This window comes from Carassius gibelio, chromosome B7, assembly GCF_023724105.1.
Source record: "Carassius gibelio isolate Cgi1373 ecotype wild population from Czech Republic chromosome B7, carGib1.2-hapl.c, whole genome shotgun sequence".
Lineage (NCBI taxonomy): Eukaryota > Metazoa > Chordata > Actinopteri > Cypriniformes > Cyprinidae > Carassius > Carassius gibelio.
Window position 1 is genome coordinate 32,028,190 of NC_068402.1, and position 20,521 is coordinate 32,048,710.

At 42.6% G+C, this 20,521-nt stretch overlaps 2 protein-coding genes across 2 annotated transcripts; both read left to right on the forward strand.

The window, feature by feature from the left end:
* Nucleotides 1–883: 883 nt before the first annotated feature.
* Nucleotides 884–5,256, forward strand: LOC127961208 (uncharacterized). Its single transcript, XM_052560224.1, has 3 exons — nucleotides 884–987; nucleotides 1,554–2,008; nucleotides 3,462–5,256. The coding sequence occupies exons 2-3, from the start codon at nucleotides 1,567–1,569 to the stop codon at nucleotides 5,087–5,089; spliced, it is 2,070 nt and encodes a 689-aa protein (XP_052416184.1). The 5' UTR covers nucleotides 884–987; nucleotides 1,554–1,566; the 3' UTR covers nucleotides 5,090–5,256.
* A 2,277-nt stretch (nucleotides 5,257–7,533) lies between these two features.
* On the forward strand, nucleotides 7,534–16,708 carry LOC127961201 (uncharacterized). The gene is made up of 4 exons (XM_052560218.1): nucleotides 7,534–7,610; nucleotides 14,564–14,591; nucleotides 14,699–15,183; nucleotides 15,270–16,708. The coding sequence occupies exons 2-4, from the start codon at nucleotides 14,569–14,571 to the stop codon at nucleotides 15,779–15,781; spliced, it is 1,020 nt and encodes a 339-aa protein (XP_052416178.1). The 5' UTR covers nucleotides 7,534–7,610; nucleotides 14,564–14,568; the 3' UTR covers nucleotides 15,782–16,708.
* Nucleotides 16,709–20,521: the final 3,813 nt, after the last annotated feature.

Below are 20,521 nucleotides of genomic sequence, written 5' to 3' on the forward strand. Positions count from 1 at the left end.
CAGTGCAATTTAGGAAAGAAATCAATTAAATCTGTATGTGGATGTGTTCATAGACCACTGATTTGTCAAACATGCCTGCAGTCTGTGTTCTTCTGACTCCTGACTATTTTGTAGTAAGTAATTAATATGATTCAGGGAAATGTATCAGAGTTAAAGTACACATTTTAATTAGGAAATGTAGTGGAGTAAAAGTAAATGTTGGCTGAAATATTAAAACTAAAGTAAAGCATACTCCCAAAAAATACTTAAGTACTGTAACAAATTATTTTTACTTCGTTACATTACACCACTGCACTTTCGTTGCACAGAAAGAGAATAGAGAACATTTACATTATCAAATAACATTTTCACTAACAATCTATTTCGAGCACTCTCAAAAACAAAAACGAGATTATGATGAGAGAATTCATGAGAAAGAGGTCATTAGCGAGCAAATGAAGAAAACATTACAAACATTTTATCTAAGCGATGACTCATCTGAACACCTCTGATTGATCATTGCCTTCATAAGCTCAACAGCATCGTATTCGTGTGTGATTGGTTATAATGCAGAGCTGTAAAAAGGCCTCTGGCTCAGCGCTAGCGAGGGGAAGGCAGATTTGAATTTAGCATCTGATATGACGTGCTGAATGTTCTAATCACATAGTTGTGACCATGTTAAATTTAGTAAACATTAATTGGCTATTTTTTGTCTTTTGGGAGCTGCATTCAAAATCCACTTGGCTCAAAAATCTGAGGGGGGCACATGCTCCCCCTGACTTTGAATGCGCATTAGGCCTCTCCAAGGGGTCCTGACTAAGCTTATGTACTAAGAAAATGTTGGTCATATATGTTCACAGTGCTAGGTTGCCAGATGTGTTATTTTTAACTCACCCTTTTATGGAGCAAGCTTTCTACATGCTCTCTTTAAAAGCACCTACAGCTTGATCTATTCCATCAGACCATCCAAGAGTCTTGAACTTCTTGAGCATCTGACATTTGAAAAGGGTAAGGAAACTTTTTTTTTTTTTTTTTTTTTAATGAGAGTAGTTCATTTGAAGTGACGCTTTAAACAAAAGTGATTTGATTTTTATTTTTTTATTTTTTGCTCTCGTACAGTTCCAGTGCTTGATTAGTATTAATTACTTTGAATCATTTAACTAGCACAGCGTCTTGTCTCCAATATCAATCTGCATGATTTGTGTCAATCGCAAGTGATGTCACAAGTACAAGACATATGCAGGTGGTGATTGCAAGTAATTTCACTTGCAGAAGTGATGTGCGTGTACATGTCATCAGCCAGACTCTATTGGGGGCACTGCTCGTAGAAGACCACACAGAAAAGTCTTCACCATTGCAGCTTTCTCTACTCACTGAAGTTTTTGTATCTTCATAATCTGTTACATTAAGTATTTTCTTTCCATCCAGTAATGAACCTAGATAAACTATTTCATAAAAAGGGCCAAAAATATTCAGTCTAACAAAAGGCACTCGGATAAATGCTTCTAATTACAAAGTTGGATACTGCGATCGGATAATTATTTTCAATTGTTCTCATTGTTTTTTTTTATCAGGAAAAGGATAGCTATGAGTTCTGCAATTGCAAAATCTACTCAAAGCCTTACTACTGCTGAGGACATGAGGAATCAAACCAAACTTATAATGCAGCCTTATGCCAACTGGGAAGAGTACCTGACTCCAGCACCTCTATCCATAGCCATCCTAGGAGAGCTGGTATTCATCTCATCTTCAACAGATTTCTCTATCAATAAAAATCCCCCAAAAGATGGCTATAAATTCATCAAATACCCTGATTCTTTCCGTGCTTGCCTCATGCAAGTGTGTAACTCTGGTTGGTGGGCATTCAATGAGGCCCATACGAGCATGGATCAAATTCGCCTCCACACTGCCCAAGTTCCAGATTACATGAAAACAGCTGTTAAGATTCTGTTCCAAGACAACGACGAAGTCGTCAAAGCACATCTTCCTGATCAGCTAGACAATATCAGAGTCATTGCAGATCAGGGGCGTCGCTAGGCCCTTTTTAGGGGGGCTTCAGCCCCCCTAAACTTATGCCCAGCCCCCCTAAAAAATTATTTGATTAATTAATTAGTGATCGCTTCAGTCCCCTTTAAAAACTCATTTGAAACGGGGGAAAGCTGCATCAAGTTCCGGCTCCTCCCCTGATCTGAGTCTGCATGGATTCAGCGCGTTTTTCAATCCACAGGGGCGCCGAGCAGAGCGAACATCAGAGAGTACAAGGTGTGTGTGTGTGTGTGTGTGTGTGTGTGTTCTCGCATCCAATACCAATACGTCTTCGCTGCGTTCACCTTCAGACTTTATCACGGTGTGACAGTTGTTTTTTCTTCCAACAAAAATGAAGCGATTAACACCCATGAAAACATACTTTAGAAAACGATCATGATTTATTTTAATTTACTTTTCAAAATTCAAAACATATTATTGTGTATTTCGGCATTACATTGTGCAGCCATTCACAGAAATGATTAAAGACACACATCATTGTCTGAAAGCACTAAATGGCACAGAGAGAGAAACATCATGTGGAGTTATTTTGTTTTGTATTATTAAATATGATTTTGTATTAAGTAATAATGAATCATTAGTGTATAATGATACATATATTAGAGTAAGAGTAAAGGGATCTGTGATTTTTTTTTTTTTTTTAAGTAATTGATTTATAGAAGTGGCAAATTGATAATGGTGTTATTTTTAATAAATAGAAATAAATATAGAACAGATTAAACATATTGCCAATAGACAATTACATTAATACATGTTTTGTCTATATTCTTAATGAATATTAGCTGGTTAGTTAAATGATTTGAAATGAAATAAATTTCCAGGGGCTGACTTGATGTATAACCAACCGTATTGTTGATTATAAAGGCTAAAAAGCTAAAAATTAATAATAATAATAATAATAAAATATAATAATTTATTTTTCATTGTAGATGGATATACAACATTTTTTTGTCGTGCGGGAATAGGTCTGCAAATGAGCAACAGTCAGGTGAGAATAGAACAGACAGCCTCACACACACACACACAATACCACTGTATTCCCAAGATTCGTTGCAGTCATTGAACCCTTATGTTGTTTTAATTTTCACATACATTTCATAAGAAAAAGCTGTGGTATCATCAAAGGATAAACATGAATGTCCTAATACTGAATCAGGAAGTCTTTATTGTAAAAATCTACATTCCCAATTCAAAATTTTCCAGTGACTGGTCACATCTAAAAAACTGTATTAGTTTTTTTTTACAGTGTTGTATATGGCTCAGTCAGTACTCCTACTCCCATATATGAAATACAGGGAATACAATGGAATAGTGGATTGCAATAAGGTTAGTAGTATACAACCCTACCCTAATAGTCAAATAGAATTTTTTAATCATACCCTTATTGGGGGCTGAGCCCCCCTAAAATGAAAATCTTAGAATCGCCCCTGTTGCAGATGAATGTCTGAAGTTGTCTGATGCAACTGAAAAACGTTTCACTGAAGTCATTAAAATTATCCAAGAGCTACTAGAAGCATGTGTGAATGCAGAACACTTCTATGGGGAAGAGTTGGAAGCAATCAAGAAGAAAATAGAAGAGAGCAAACTGAGGGAGCAGTCAGCTCAAGAGACCAAGAAAAGGACTGAGAAGGCGATGAGTGCCGTGGAGAAAGAACTGGAACAGGCTCATGAGAGCTACAAGGCAGCTCTGGATTCTCTCCCTAATGGATGGGAAATGATTGGCATGGATTTTGTGGGAGGGATAACGGGAACCATTACAGGTGTGATTAGCGGAATTACATCTCTTATTAGTCAACCAATGAAATTGATTTCCTCTGCAATAACAGGATCAGAGTCAAATCAGCAAGGTGAAAAAGATATGGTAGCTGAAATAAACGTCTATAGTAAGTCTGCTGAAATTTTAAAGTGTGTCCAGAATATACAGCAACTAATGAATGTGAACACTGAGGACGATGACATTGCCTGGAAAAATCTGTATGATCAGAAGAGCAAAACTCCAAGAACAGATTTCATAGCAAAACAGATAGTAAGAATCAGTGACAATTTAAAGAAAATCCCTGACTGTCCAGCAAATGAACAAGCTCAGGAGTTATGCAAAAGGGGCATGGAAATATGCAACCAGCTTGCAAAATATGCACCAGATGGCAAATGTGACGAAGACAAAAGTACTCAAATAATACATGAGGTCTTGGATCTGAGCAAGTCAGCCCATATTTTTGATAGTAAAAGTAAAGCCATCACAAATACTCCTGCCATTTCTCCAACACCACCAATGATGCACAGAGCAGAAGACAAGTCAGAGAACACGAGTCCTTCTCAGAGGGCCACAGAGAATGCAAGATTTTCCATAGAGCAGACCCGAGCTCAGCTGAACAGTACAAGACAGACTTATGAAAAGTGTCTGGAGAACCTAGAGAACAACCAGAAGGAACTAACTGAAATCCTGGTCACTATGAGGAATTGTGAACTGAAAGAGATCGACTTCAAAACTACCATAGAGATGTTGATCAAAGGAATGGATGCCATGGGGAGAGTGAAGGAGCAGTGGGAGAAGATGGTTCACTTCTTTCAGATGGTTTCCAACATTGTGAAAACCAGCCTGAGTAAAACCCTCACAAACTTTATATCCACATCTGAGAAAACACAAGCCCTCAACTATGATGGAAAGCTCTTCTCAAAAGATCTGCTATATACTCAAGCCTTCCAAGCCACTAACATTGCTAGTCTGGTCCATATGATCTCTGCAACATACACAGATGTTTCCACCAAGTACCTGATGGATCGTATCAGTTCACTGGGCAAACTGATGGCCATGGATAAAAGTAAGCCTGAATTTGAGCATGAGCGAACACTGCTCCAGAACGGCTGTGATGAGGCACAAAAAGGCATCTTAAACCTTGTCTTGAAAAATAAATTGGAGTTTGACAGGAAGAGCACGGCAAGGCTAGACAGGATTGAACGAGAGCTGCTTGCCATTCTGCCTGCTGTTTCTCCCGAAAAAATCAAGAGAATTCAAGAGGACGTTCAAACTGGATTCAGTAAAGAAGAAGAATCATATTACTAAACGAATTAAATAAATCAGTTTTTACAATGTTGTCACAGATAATATTGAAATAGTTGAGAGTCAATATAGATTAATTATTGCTCAACTTACTGTATATGATAGGAGCCAACGTTAGTCTGTATAACTGTATAACAACATATTTTAATTAATAAAGCAGATCCACTGAAATAAACAACCAAACAAGAAATTTGTTGTCTGTATAAAAGCAGTGTTTGCAGTAGCATCTACATTAACCGAAAACAGCTGAACACCCTGCCTATTCAAAATATGCAGAAGCCTTTGAATGCAGGATTTATTCAAATCTTTTTCACACCTGGCTTGTTCGGAGTGTTTGAACGTGGCACTCTTTCTTCCATAGTTTGGTTTGTTTAGGCATACTGTATATGAACATGCAAACACACTCACATCCAAACCAAGATCCACACTAGATCACCTGAATGAAGTGGTCTCGGTCTGATTGAAACTGAAATGTCATTATGTAAAAAGAAAAGAAGCAATGTCTGATTCTGTGGGTTATTGAATACTATGTACTATTTAAAATTTTACACATAAACATTAATATATTAAGGGCCAAATTTACTAACAGGTTCGCCAGAGCAAACTGTCTTTTGGCATTAAAACAGTCCTGTCAGGATTTACTAAAGACATGACCTGAAGAATTAATGTTGAAAAGGCGTGGGCAGTTATTTTTGGAATGAGGGGAATGATTTATTTTTCTTGTTTAGTAAATCTGGTTCTTAATTTTCTTTACTTTTACTGAAGATATTTCAGAATAGCAACACCATGGATTCAAATGTAAAGATGTCCCTCAGTTAGGCTATGAAAATGAAATATGTCTGAAATGTACATCTAATTCATGGAATTACTAAATAATAGCATCATGAATTACAATACATATTAAAGAAAAACAACAATAATAATACTACAACGTGCCATTTTGGGTCTTTCATGCAAATTCTGGCGGGACCATCCTATTCCAAAAAAATTATTTGACATTCTCACATTCTCAAAATAAGAATGTATATTTTTTTATTGCACAAATAAAAATAATAATAATAATAATAAAATAAAAAACAATCCCCCATTAACAAATAGACAAACAAACAAGAAACAAGTTATTTGATATTCAACATACAGGGTCATAGATAACTATTTTCCAGAGAGAGATACAGAACTAGCTGGGGAGATGGGGGTGGGTAAGACATTTTATCCAGTCTTACCCTATTACACATTTCAAGGAGTTTAATTAGCCCCAAAGGGCACTTTACCCCCCACTGTGAGAGTCAACTCATTACCAAAAGGAAACCGTTTTTCACTACACCAGGCTTCGGGAGCAAATTATTTTTATCCACTGACCTAAAGCTGAATGAAAAATAAGGTTATGAACTGAATATAGATTTACAGTAAACTGCAGTCATCAGGATCCAAGCACCAGTGGTCTACTCATGTAGACGGTTAATTCTCTCACTAAAGAATGTACATATAGGGACTAATACATTTTGGGCTTACTGCTACAATCTAAACAAGTTAAACTTTCGTAACACAATGCTACAATATAAATGTGTCTAATGTTGTTTTTTCCATGTAGTAAACTACTTTTTGCAGTAGGCATGTTGTTGAAATCTGTGTCTAAAAAGCTCAATGTAAGGCAAAACTGGTTGTTGTCAACAAAAATTTACACAATTTTATGCACTGATTCAGTATGAAAGAAATATTTCCAGGATGCTATGATAAAATGATTTCATCTCAATCTTACATTTATCTTTATCATTATCTTAACATCTTATGACATCAAGGTTCTTTGTAATTGTAAAAACAGCATTATTTTAATTATTGTCTTGAATCACCTTTAAATTATTGTTACTGTTGGATGATTTGTGATTTCATTGTCAAAAACATCTATTCATACCATCCAAAAATGAGCCATTTCCATAAGTAGGTAAGCTCTTTTATCCAATCTGCGCATATTATGTGTTTATATTTAAAGCATATTGATGACAAGTATTCAGTTAAACTGTAAAATTTTTTGAAAAACGTTTCACCAATCTATGTCAAATCTATGTCACATCTGTACATCAATTTAATGGAAATACTGAATATCCTTATGAAGTATTACATTTTTAATTAAAGTATTTAAAAGGATTTTTTTTTACTCCACAAATTTAAACATTTGAATGTATCCACAAATCCTAATTTATAAAATAGACACCAAACAATAAATAAGTAATAAATACTATGAGGTTCAACATACAGTGTCCCAGAAAACTAATAACCCATGATATAAAATTAGAACATCTTACTCTGCCTTACCTTATAACCTACAGCTCAAGAGGCCCTGTGACCATGTTTAATCGCATTTTCTAAATATAGCAAGGCATCTACCAATAGCATTTGAGCTCCAGCACTATGAACGCCCATTACAGAACAGAGACCACCAAAACAAGAGATAAAGTTGCTACAACTCTCAATGCACCTTAACAGATCTTATGACTTGATGAAACTGCTCTGACTTTTGGATAGGGTAAGGCAACTGCATTTAGGACCTTTTGATTAAACATGCTATAGATGCTATAGTGTTACTTTATTACATTTATTTTTAGGGATATCACATGAATAACAAATTTAAAGCATATAGTTAAAAATATACTGTATAATATAATATATACTATATAATGTAAGGGGACTGCCCCCCCCCCCCACTGTGAGAGTGGACTTGTTATGGAAAAGGTTATGAAATTAATATAGCTGTATAAGCTGCAATCATCAGGATTCAAGCACCAATGGTTCATGTAGAGTAGACAATTTATTCTCTCAGTAAATTATGTGCTTGCGGGGTTAATACGTTTTGAGGGTTATTGTTACAATCTTTTACAATCACTTTGAATTTGAAGTTTAAACAAATAGCACGTACAGTTGTCTACAGTTCATTCTCAGTGAAAATGTAATTCTTTTCACAACTTCGGTAACACATTGCTACAAAATGTGTACATACAAAAGAGCATATTCTTTTTCTGTGTACTAAACTATTGACTTTTTCTAAACCATTGCCGGTTGTTAACATCTGTATCTAAAAAGTTCAGTGTGATGCACGTTCAGCAAGACAAAACTGGTTAGTCAACAAAAGATTAGAGCAATTTTATGCACTTAATTTTTATGTAACAAATACTTTCAGGATTGACAGCTATGAGGAAAAACAGGTTTTATCTTAACCTTGGCTCTATCTTAAAAAAAAAAAAAAAAAAAAAAAAAAACTTTTTTTTTTTGAGACTGAAATCAAGGTTCCCTTTCAGTCGGTCACGTTCGACGTTACGAATGGGATCTCGCCCGAGAGCCCAATCACCTTCGAGTGGTACAAAACGAGCCAATGGTACACAAAGTACCTTGGTCTGCGGAATTTGCATCGCGAGCTCCGCCCCGCAGAGTGGGTATATAAGGAGCAACGTGAGCAACTCGCATTCAAGCTTTCGCTTCGGAGCCGAGCACATCGCTTGCTGCAATCACCGGAGTGTTTACAAGCAAGAGCTGGTGTTGGTGTGACGGCGTGATTCAGCGGTTCGTCTGGGTTTCCTGCGACAGCTCCCGCGTTCCCCTGAGCGCTTCAACACCTCTAAAAGAGACAAATTTCTCTCACAAAAGAGATACGGGCCGATTTGCGTCTTTTTAAAGATGTCATTTCGCCCGTGTATTTCTGGGTGCGGTCGATATATCGCTCCTCGTGACGGTCACGATCGCTGTGTCTGGGCTTCCAGCACGCTGAGACTGCGTTCGTGGATGGCTCATGTTCTCATTGCGGGGACATGACCATCTCGGCGTTGAGATCGAGACTCGATTACCTTAAAAGGTATAGAGTCCCCTCTGCCACACCCCGTTCTAGCTCTTCTTCTCGTAAGAGAGCTACTTCGGCTGGTGGCCAGGGTGATCTGAGGGTTACCGTGTGGGCTTCCCCGACGAGCGAACCTCCTCGGGCCACACCCCCCTCACATACGCCGCAGCCGGTTGAGTTCCCGGATGAGTTTGTTGGACCCTCTCAGGCTCCTGACATCTCATTCGGGGCTCGCGAAGAGGACCGTATGTCGATCGCCGCATCACAAGGCGGGCTTGAGTCCTCGGGAGATGAGGGTTCGGCTGCGTTGCCTCCCTCGGGAGTGCCAGCGTTGTCCGAGTCTGATCCCGAGCTGACGGCCGTGCTTTCCCGGGCAGCGGAGAGCATCGGGCTTGAGTGGAATCCTCCACCCTGTCCTGAGCGCTCGAGGCTGGATGATTGGTTCCTGGGGGCTGCTCATGCGGATCGCCAGCACCCCCCTCTGGTTCCTTTCTTCCCGGAAGTGCACCAGGAAGTAACTAGTTCATGGAGGGCACCTTTAACTGCCCGAAACCGTTCTGGTTCTTCCTCCATCTTCACTGCCCTCGATGGCGGGGCGGCCAAGGGGTATGCTGGGATTCCCCCGGTGGAGCGCTCTGTTGCGATGCAACTGTGTCCACAGAGCGCCTCCGCTTGGCGTGGTGGTCCCAAGCTGCCCTCCAAAGCCTGTAAGTTCTCATCCACGCTTGTGGCCAAGGCTTACAGAGCTGCGGGCCAGGCCGCTTCTGCCCTGCATGCCATGGCCTCTCTGCAGGTCTATCAGGCCAAGCTGCTCCGGCAGCTGCACGAGGGCAGTGCTGACCCAGGGGTTTTGCAGGAGGCGCGCACTGCAACCGACCTCGCTCTCCGGGTGACGAAGGTCACTGCGCGCTCCTTGGGTCAGGTGATGTCCACTTTGGTGGTCCAGGAGCGCCACCTATGGCTGAACCTGGCAGACATGAGGGAGTCTGATCGGGCTCAGCTCCTCAACTCCCCGGTCTCCCAGGATGGCCTCTTCGGCGACGCGGTAGAGAGCTTTGCCCAGCAGTTCTCTGCCGCCCAGAAGCAGTCTGAGGCCTTCAGACACATCATGCCCCGGCGGCCCTCTGCTGCTTCCACCCCGCCGCCGGCGCAACCTCAGCCTGCTCGTTGCCGAGGGCGCCCCCTGTGGCCTCCTCCACTCCCGCTCGGCCACAGCAGCAGCCTTCACCCCCGGCCGCAGCGAGGAGATGGCCGCAGAAGGGCGGCGCAACCCGTCTCTGCCCCTAAACCTGCCAAACGCCAGGCCAAGCGGCGTTCCTGAGACGGGCGACCTGGAGTTGAAGACGTCAGCTCATCAGGAGATGGTAGCAGGACCACTCCTTCCCCCGGAGGAGGGCCGGGGGAGAATCCTTTGTTCTCGTTTTCCTTTTGTTCCGCCACTGGCCCTGCGGCCAGTGGTACCCAAATCTTCACTAAAAGAGCTGTTTCCTCTACCTCCGGGTCCCAAGAGGCCACGAATGACAGCTGGCGACGTGCTTCCTCGCCGCTCTCGTTCCCCTCTCCCCTTGCCAATTTCCATGCAAAGACGGCTCAAGAACGCTTCGCCTTCTCATGCCCTCTTTGCCACTTGGAGTCAGACGAGTGCCCGCACTCCGCCCCCGCTAAGGGACGCTATGCCTCTCATGCCGGGGCTGTCTGCTCCACCACGCTGCCCCACTGTGGGTACGCCTGTAGTCCCCTTGACCCCACTGGTTCGGTTCCTGGGAGCCTGGCTAGAGCTCCCCAGGCCTTCCCGCTGGCTCATCCGGACGCTCAGGCTCGGCTACGCGATTCAGTTCGTCCGGCGTCCCCCTAGGTTTCGGGGTGTCCACGCGACGATGGTGGGCAAAGATGCCCCTGTCATGCGCGCGGAGGTCGCGACCCTGCTGGCAAAGGGCGCGATAGAGCCGGTCCCTCCAGCCGACATGAAGTCCGGCTTTTACAGCCCTTACTTCATAGTACCCAAGAAGACAGGTGGGTTACGGCCAATCCTGGACCTGCGTGCCTTGAACCGAGCTCTGCACAGACTCCCGTTCAAGATGCTAACGCCCAAGCGCATGTTCGAATGCATTCGTCCGATGGATTGGTTTGCAGCGATCGACCTGAAGGACGCGTACTTTCATGTCTCCATTCTTCCTCGACACAGACCGTTTCTTCGGTTTGCTTTCGAGGGGCAGGCATATCAGTACAAGGTTCTCCCATTCGGGTTGGCCCTCTCTCCCCGCGTCTTTACGAAGGTTGCGGAGGGGGCCCTGGCTCCTCTCAGGGAACAGGGTGTCCGTATCCTCAACTACCTCGACGACTGGCTGATCCTAGCTCACTCTCGAGAGCGGTTGTGCGAGCACAGGGATCTGGTGCTCAGACACCTCGCCCGACTGGGTCTTCAGGTCAACTGGGAAAAGAGCAAACTCTCCCCTGTGCAGAGGATCTCTTTTCTCGGTATGGAAATAGACTCGGTCGACATGTTCGCGCAGCTTACAAACGAGCGCGCGCAGTCACTGCTGAGTTGCCTGAGACAATTCGAGGGCAAGAGAGCGGTTCCACTGAAACTGTTTCAGAGGCTCCTGGGGCATATGGCGTCCGCGGCGGCAGTCATACCGCTCGGGCTACTCCATATGAGACCGCTTCAGCACTGGCTTCACGACCGAGTCCCGAGATGGGCATGGCAACAGGGCACGCTCCGAGTGACCATCACTCCGGCCTGCCGTCGATACTTCACCCCGTGGTTGGACCCCTCGTTTCTACGGGCCGGCGTGCCCCTAGAACCGGTGTCCAGACATGTTGTTGTGTCAACAGATGCCTCTGCCACGGGCTGGGGTGCCATGTGCAATGGGCATGCTGCGTCAGGCTCCTGGCCAGGACCCCGACTTCAGTGGCATGTCAATTGCCTCGAGTTGCTAGCAGTACGTCTTGCTCTGCACCGCTTCAGGGCCCTGCTGAAGGACAAGCACGTTCTGGTCCGCACGGACAACACTGCGACCGTAGCGTACATCAACCATCAGGGTGGTCTACGCTCCCGCCGCATGTCGCAACTCGCTCGCCATCTCCTCCTGTGGAGTCACAAGCATCTGAGGTCGCTTCGTGCCATTCACATTCCAGGCAGGCTCAATCGTGCAGCCGACGAGCTCTCACGACAGCAGTCTCGCCCCGGGGAATGGAGACTCCACCCCCAGTCGGTTCAGCTGATTTGGGAACACTTCGGAGACGCCCAGGTAGACCTGTTTGCCTCTCCAGAAAATTCCCACTTCCAGTTGTTTTACTCCCTGACCGAGGGCACCCTCGGCACGGACGCCCTGGCACACAGCTGGCCGCTGGGCCTGCGCAAGTATGCGTTTCCCCCAGTGAGCCTTCTTGCACAGACGTTGTGCAAGATCAGGGAGGACGAGGAGCAGGTCCTCATGGTTGCGCCTTTTTGGCCCGGCCGGACCTGGTTCCCCGAACTTGTACTCCTCGCGACAGCCCCTCCCTGGCCAATTCCTCTGAGGAGGGACCTTCTTTCTCAGAGACGGGGCACCCTCTGGCACCCACGTCCCGATCTATGGAACCTACATGTGTGGGTTCTGGACGGGTCACGGAAGGTTTAGGTACCTTGCCACCACAGGTGGTAGCTACCATCACTTCAGCTAGAGCCGAGTCCACCAGACATGCCTATACTTTGAAGTGGAACCTCTTCGTCACTTGGTGTTCTTCACGGCATGAGGACCCCTGGAAGTGCCCGATTGGGTCAGTGCTTTCCTTTCTTCAGGAGGGGTTGGAACGAAGGTTGTCTCCTTCCACCCTCAAGGTCTATGTGGCTGCCATTTCGGCTCACCATGACCCTGTTGAAGGTAAGTCTCTTGGAAGGCACGATCTGATCATCAGGTTCCTGAGAGGAGCAAGGAGGCTCAATCCGCCTCGCCCTCAGCAAGTCCCCTCTTGGGACCTCGCAGTGGTTCTATCAGCACTGCAGAGAGCTCCCTTCGAACCCTTGCTCTCAGTAGAGCTAAAGTTTTTATCTTTGAAAACTGCGCTCCTGACGGCTTTGGCTTCGGTGAAGAGGGTCGGGGACCTGCAGGCATTTTCAGTTGACGAAGCGTGCCTGGAATTCGGGCCGGCTAACTCTCACGTTATCTTGAGACCCCGGCCTGGGTACGTGCCCAAAGTTCCCACCACTCCTTTTAGGGATCAGGTGGTGAACTTGCAAGCACTGCCCCTGGAGGAGGCAGACCCAGCCCTGGCGCTGCTCTGTCCAGTACGTGCGCTCCGCACCTACGTGGACAGAACTCTGTGCCTTAGGACCTCAGACCAGCTCTTTGTCTGTTACGGAGGCCAGCAGAAGGGAAAGGCTGTCTCCAAGCAGAGGTTATCCCACTGGATAGTGGATGCTATTGTCCTGGCTTATCAGGCTCGAGACCTGCCATGCCCCCTAGGGGTGAGAGCTCACTCAACTAGGAACGTAGCTTCCTCCTGGGCGTTGGCGCATGGCGCCTCGCTAGCGGACATCTGTAGAGCTGCGGGCTGGGCGACACCTACACATTCGCAAGATTTTATAATCTCCGTGTAGAGCCCGTGTCCTCCCGGATACTCGCCCCTTCGGGCCAGTAAGGACCTGCTCGGTGTCAATCCGCTTGCTTCGCCATTCCACTCCGCGGACTGGATGCGTGCGCTATTCCCCTCAGGTGAGTTCCTCAGTCAGAACCCTGGGTTCCTCCAGCACTGTTGATGTCCAACACTTGCGTACATGCCCTTTGGTCAGCCATGTGTGGAACTAGGTGCCTCCATGTGTCGTGATTCCCCTTCTGGGTAATCCCACGTGTGTATGTCCACAGTAAGTCTCTCCGCAGCATGTGTCTTTCCCTTGGCAAGCCTTGCCAGCTCTGTCGTTGAAAATTCCACCCTGCGGGCTGGGTACCTCAGAGTTCTTATGTATCACCACCTTGGTAGATACCTGCTTCTGTAAGTCCTCCCACGGGCAGGCAGCCTGCTAGCATATGTCCAGCTGGAATATGCTACCCAGCGTATTCTGTGCGAGCTGTATAGGCCCTCACTCGTGCTGGCCTCACGACAGGGTGCTATCACTCACACGGGTCGCTGGAAGACAGCTATGTGGCGTTTTGTAAGGGACCCCATTCGTAACGTCGAACGTGACCGACTGAAAGGGAACGTCTTGGTTACGTATGTAACCCTCGTTCCCTGAAGGAGGGAACGGAGACGTTACGTCCCCTTGCCACATCGCTGTTCCGCTGAACGGCCGGGTCACTGGCTCGGCTCCTCAGCGAAGACTTGAATGCGAGTTGCTCGCGTTGCTCCTTATATACCCGCTCTGCGGGGCGGAGCTCGCCATGCAAATTCCGCAGACCAAGGTACTTTGTGTACCATTGGCTCGTTTTGTACCACTCGAAGGTGATTGGGCTCTCGGGCGAGATCCCATTCGTAACGTCTCCGTTCCCTCCTTCAGGGAACGAGGGTTACATACGTAACCAAGACGTTCTGATATTAGTGCCATTGAGATTGTAGATTTGTATTTTTTTATTTACTGTGCAGCACTCTTAAATGATTGTTACTATTTCATTATTTGTGATCTTATTGTCAAAACACCTGTTTATATTATCCTTTGTGTTTGTGTGTGACAGGAAAGATGGACCATTTCTACAGACATGAGTAAGTGATTTTATCTAATCTGCACATATTACATTTAAATGCACAGTGATGAAACTATTCAGTTACACCATCAAAGCATTTTAAAAAAAAAATCTGTATACTTGCAGTGTTATGGATTTGCAGTCTATGGAGCCAGTTTCTAAGTCTCTACATGAAGGAATTGTCTCGATCTGTAACATCTGCAAGTCCCTTATGAATGCACAAGTCGATCCCACCACAGACACATGCTCCAATTACAAAGAAATCAGGAGACATATCGAGGATGCGGAGCAGAGCATGAAAAATACTGAGAAAATGGTTCAAGACAAACTGGTACATCTGGATGAACGCATGGAGCAACTTATTAGAGAGAAGCAAAACGTTGAGCAGCAGAAGAAAGAAAAAAACATGACCATGGAAAAATTGCACGAAGAGAAGAGGTCGGCTGAAGTTTCATTAGAGTATTCCAAAGAAGCTTTGTCACAGGCTGTCAAAAACCTAGAATCAGCAAACTATGCCCTAAGCGTACAACAAGACAGAGTGAAGACAGGTGAAGGACTGACAATTGCAGGAGGGGTATTGCTTGCAATACCAATTATTGGATGGATTGCTGGTGAGTATTAGATTACTCTTAACCCTTTGTGAAGTTTTTTTGTTTTTCTTTGGTTGATGTGTATTCAAGAGATTCCTGTTCTCTAGGTCCAATAATGATTACCGAGGGACAGCGGGGAATTGAAGAAGCTTCAAATGCCTTGAGACATGCTGAAAGCGAGAAACAAAACTGTGAGTCTCAGTTGTGGAACTGGGTTACAAAAGCTTTACATTACGAGGGGATAATCTCGGAGACACAGGCCGAAATTGAGCAGGCCAATGAAGCACTGAAGAGGATTGAGTGGAAGATTGAAGAGGTTCAAGAGCATCTGAAAGACACAGCTGAAATTCAGCAAGTGGTCCGGAGAAGCGTCAACCTTCTGAGTGTTCTTAGTGGAAGAGTCACTGTCCTCGAGAAACAAACACAACGTTTCATCCTCTGGCAGCCTGTAGTAAAGTCCATGGAAGATGTGATGAAGGCAATGGTAAATATTGCTGAGAATCGGCTCCTCTATAGCGATGGTGTCCCAGGCCTTATAAATACTTTGAGGGAGAATGTTAGAGGATTACTGGCTTTATGCAACTCGTCCAGTAATTCAGAAAATGACAGCTATTACTGATCATTTCAATGTAACTCGCATAGCAAATGCTTTAAAGAAAAAAAGAAAACCACTTAAATAACTCTGGAATTTTTTTCTGAGTTATCTCTATAATGATATCGTGTTCTTTCAGAAATGAATTTACAACAAATTTACAAAGATTTTAATCACAAGGCAAATTAGTTCAAATCTTATCCACTGCACATTAATCTCAACTGCTTTCATGAATGGCTCCATTTAAATGGATTATATGACACATTGTTAACATCTTATTAATTACTCATAATTAATTTCATATAATCAGTTTGCTGTTTGCATGTTTATAGCTCATATATATATATATAAAAAAATAAGGTTAGTTTTTGATGTCAGTTTCTGTTCCAAGGATTTTGTTTTTTAGTTCCTGTATTGTCAGTTCCCTTTGGTTATTAGCAAATCCACTGGAAGACAAGCCTGCAACCTTCAGCCCAAAAACCTAAATGGAGGAGAGGCTTCACTATACTGTATAAAACATTTAATGAATCAACAGCCTGTTTTATAATATTTAACACATTTTATGCTAAACAATATTTTAATTGGAACTATATGTAGATTTTACCTTAATAATTTCTTTTTTTTTTTTTTTTTTATGAGAAGCCGAGTAGGGTACGTCATGACTGTTAGGACTCATTCATGTCATTACTACCAGCAAATCTGTCACATTACTATTTAATGATGTGTAATATTGTGTTGTATTATCTATAAATATATATTTTTTCCTTTGGTTTTCAGGTTTAACCAGAAATTGGATTTTAATTGTAATGACTGCCATGTTTCTTATAATGATATAATGCATTTTAATGAATAACACGAATAATTTAAATTATTGTATTATATTTTATGTTGTTTAATGAAAATAATATGATCTTTCTATGGTTTCCGAGTTTAAATAAATAAATTTGTGACCAATGTGTATGGTGTATGCCCATTTTTTTTTATTTTTTTTTTATGAACAGAATAAAACCTAATATTAAATTGTGGCTTTATGTGCACATTCTATAATCATCCTACTAGCAGAGAAAAAACAATAAACATTCAGGCCCAGTTTCCCGTTAATGGCTTAAAATAAACCAGGACTAGGCTAATTCTACTTAAATTAATCCACACTAAACAACTGACTTTCTGAGATGTTGCTTAAATTTGGATTAACTAGCTCTAGACTACAGAGTCTCAGATTAAGGTAATCAAGGACAAGTGAGATCATCTTTTGGAAACCCGATTAGATTAATGGCATGCACATGTGGCTAAGGAGAGGTTGCTATAAAAACCTGGTATGGACTACTTGTAATTCATTAGTCTTAAGGAGTGTGTGGAACAGGAGTCATTACACTTAACCAAAAAATGGATCAAGGCAGAAGAAAACGCTCAAAAAACCTCAGTGAATTTGAGAAGACCCTTTTTAAACAAATTGTATCAAATTATCCTGTAATTGAAAACAAACAGCATGATTCAGGTACAGAAAACAAGAAGAAGAAGGCATGGATTTCCATATTGAATCAATTCAACTCAAATGAAAAAGTAACCAAACGGACACTCCAACAAGTTCAGGTAAGATTTATTGTTGCCCCATTCTTACAAATCAGTCAATTATAAATGTTTTCATTAATGAAATGTAAAAAGAAAACAATATTATATAGAAGTCCTACTTCAGAGTATATATTATCTTGTAAAGGTCCTGTGGAAAAACATAAAAATAAACCTGAAAAAAACAACTGCTGCTACGTGTCAAGAGCGTTTCAAGACAGGCGGGGGACTCCCAGTTCCACCAGACACAAAGGAGTTGGGGGACTTGTTGGCTGGGATTATTGAAAGTCAGCAACCCCTGGAAGGTATTCCAGATGATGACCATTTGGACAGTTCAGGTGAGGAATCTTTCAAAGACTCATTTAACACGTCTCATTTACAGTAACGTGCTATCCCATCCAACATAATTAAATGCAAGTCATGTCTTGTAACAAAAATTATGTAATGACCTTTATTGTTGAAGTCAAATGTAATGCTATTTATTTATTTTTTTCATACAAAGATGACCTGATCTTGACACAGGACTTGGGGGGGCGCAGGGAACAGTCAAGATGCTCAAATGAATCCAGCAGCAGCCAGCACCAACATGCAGCAGCATCCAGTCTCCTGCAGTAGCAGTAGTCTGCATCCAGCAGTCTCTAATCCAGGCAGCAGGTCAAGAGGGAAAAGGATGACCATTCATGAGAAACTTGCCATAGAGTTCCATGAACGTAAATTACAATATTTAAAAGAAGAACATGAAGTCAAAATGAAAATCCTTCATCTTGAGTTGTCTATGAAAGAGAGAGACATGAAGCAGCAGCAGTGTCAACTGACTTTGGAACAAAATCTCAGTTAAATAAATAATTTCATGAATTTTTTTTTTACCTGTCTATGCCAATCATTTATGTATCACTCAAGGCTCATTTATGAGAAGTGCTGCAAAGCAAAAGCATCTCTGTAAGCAAGTCCATTTCTGTCATTGGCTAGCTCAGCGATAGGGACATGTTGGTCATCATCATTTGCAATATCAGGGTCTGGGCAGCCACACTGTTTAAGAAAATTATGAAGCACTGCTGTTGCAATAATAACAATGCAGCACCTCCTAGGTTCAAACCGCAGTGTATTTCGGAGACACTGGAAACGATTCTTCCATACACCAAACATGCGCTCTATTAGCCCTCTGGTGAGCATGTGAGCTTGGTTATAGCGCTGTTGCTCTGGTCTGACTGGATGGAGATAGGGGGTGAACAAGAAGTTTGTCTGTGCATACCCACTGTCACCAAGTAGAATTCCAGAGTGTTGTCTTGTTTCAAACTGCCCGTACAAAGAGGAGTTGTGGAAAATCCTTGAGTCATGGGTTGAACCTTTCCAACGTGCAACAATATTGGAGAACTGCATAGTGGGAGTGCACACTCCTTGTACATTTATTGAAAACCAGTTTTTACGATTTCTGAATTCCTCAGCATCTGCTGTAGAGGGACACTTGATGGGAATGTGGCAGCCATCGATACAACCAATGACTCCAGGGAAGTTACCATATTCATAGAAATCTACCTTGTAGGTGGCCTGTTCAGCAGCATTTGGGAATTTGATGAAATCCTTTTTCAGTTCACATATAGCACTGCAGACTCTGTGTACTATTTTGCACACTGTTGATTCACCTACACCACACAAATCCTCAGTTTCACGATGGAAGGTTCCACATGCCAAAAACCTTAAGGTAATTAATATTTGTAAGGAAGGAGAAATAGGAGTGCCCCTGACTAAGTGACCTGAAAGCTTGGGCTGCAGCAAACCAATTATTTCTGTTGCATTTTCCTTTGACATACGGAAACGGTCAAGAAAATGTAAATCATCAAAATCATTTAGTGGGTTGCTCCTGTCTTTCAGCAACCTTCTTTCTGGTCTTGGTGGTGGTCTCTGATTGTCGTTGAAATAGTCGAGGTAATCCATTTTCTGCTACTATGAACGTGAGCCTTGAGGCAAGAAGTTTTTAATCTGAGGTTAAACCTGCTTCTGACCAGGTTTAATTTAAGACTTCATTTAGATCTGAATTAGGTCTAATCCTACTTCTAGAAATCCGATTGTTTTAAGTCTAGACTAGTGCAAGTCTGAGACTATTGTAATCCATGTGTGAGAAAGCTACTTCAATAAATCCAGGTTTAAAATGACATTTAGTCTACGACTAGGCTTAATTCCCGTACGGGAAACCGGCCCATATAATATAACATCATAAGCCTGGCTTAAAGACACAACATAACAGATAGACAACGTTATGAATTTACCTCAAAAAGGAATGTCTTACATCAATAATTAAACTACATACAGCATCAACATTCAATAGTGTTGGTTATTAATGATAGTGAGTGAAAGAGTGAAGAATGTTAACAAATTGATAGCTTTCGGTCACGTGACCGGCTCGAAGACCTGGAGGGCAAAACATCCACAGAACTGCAGAACTGTTTCACAGCCGCAAATATTTAGATCACCTCTCAAAGGAATAAAACAAATGGTTGTGAACAAAATGTATGTTTTGGCCTTTTGCAATCCATATTAAACATCTGCACCAATATTTTAATCATTAAACAGTGCGAAAAACGTTGTAAAAAAAAAACCTTACAAGTGCCTTAATATATTTATAAGATTACTATATTAATGATGCATAGTTTAAACAAGCAATCAGATGAGACTGGAATATGAATGCAATCCGCTTAAAGGGGTCATATGATGCTATTTCATTATTTCATTATTCATTTTTCATTATTTTCCCTTTCTCTTTGGAGTGTTACAAGCTCTTGGTGCAGAAGAGATGTAAAGTTGCAAAGACTAAAGTCTCAAATCCAAAGATATATTCTTTGTAAAAGTTAAGATTCAAACACGCCTTCCTAAAATGGCTAGTTCTAACCCACCCCCACATGTCTAAGTCATGATGCCGGAAAATTTGCATAATGCGCCAAACAGTGTTCATTTTGTTAAAGAAGACAACAATTAAAAATATTCGTAAACGAACATTTTTCTGTGACAAAGATGTTGACTAGCTAAAACAAAATATATGTAATATATGCCGTGTCTTCGTTAACAAGATGAGAGTGAACTATAATGTTATTTGGTTTCTACCGGACATGGAAAACACATCCTATAGTCTACTTTCTTGTCCTTAAAAATGTGCATCCCTGTCATTGGATTGCAATCGAATAAGGAGCATTTGCATATCTA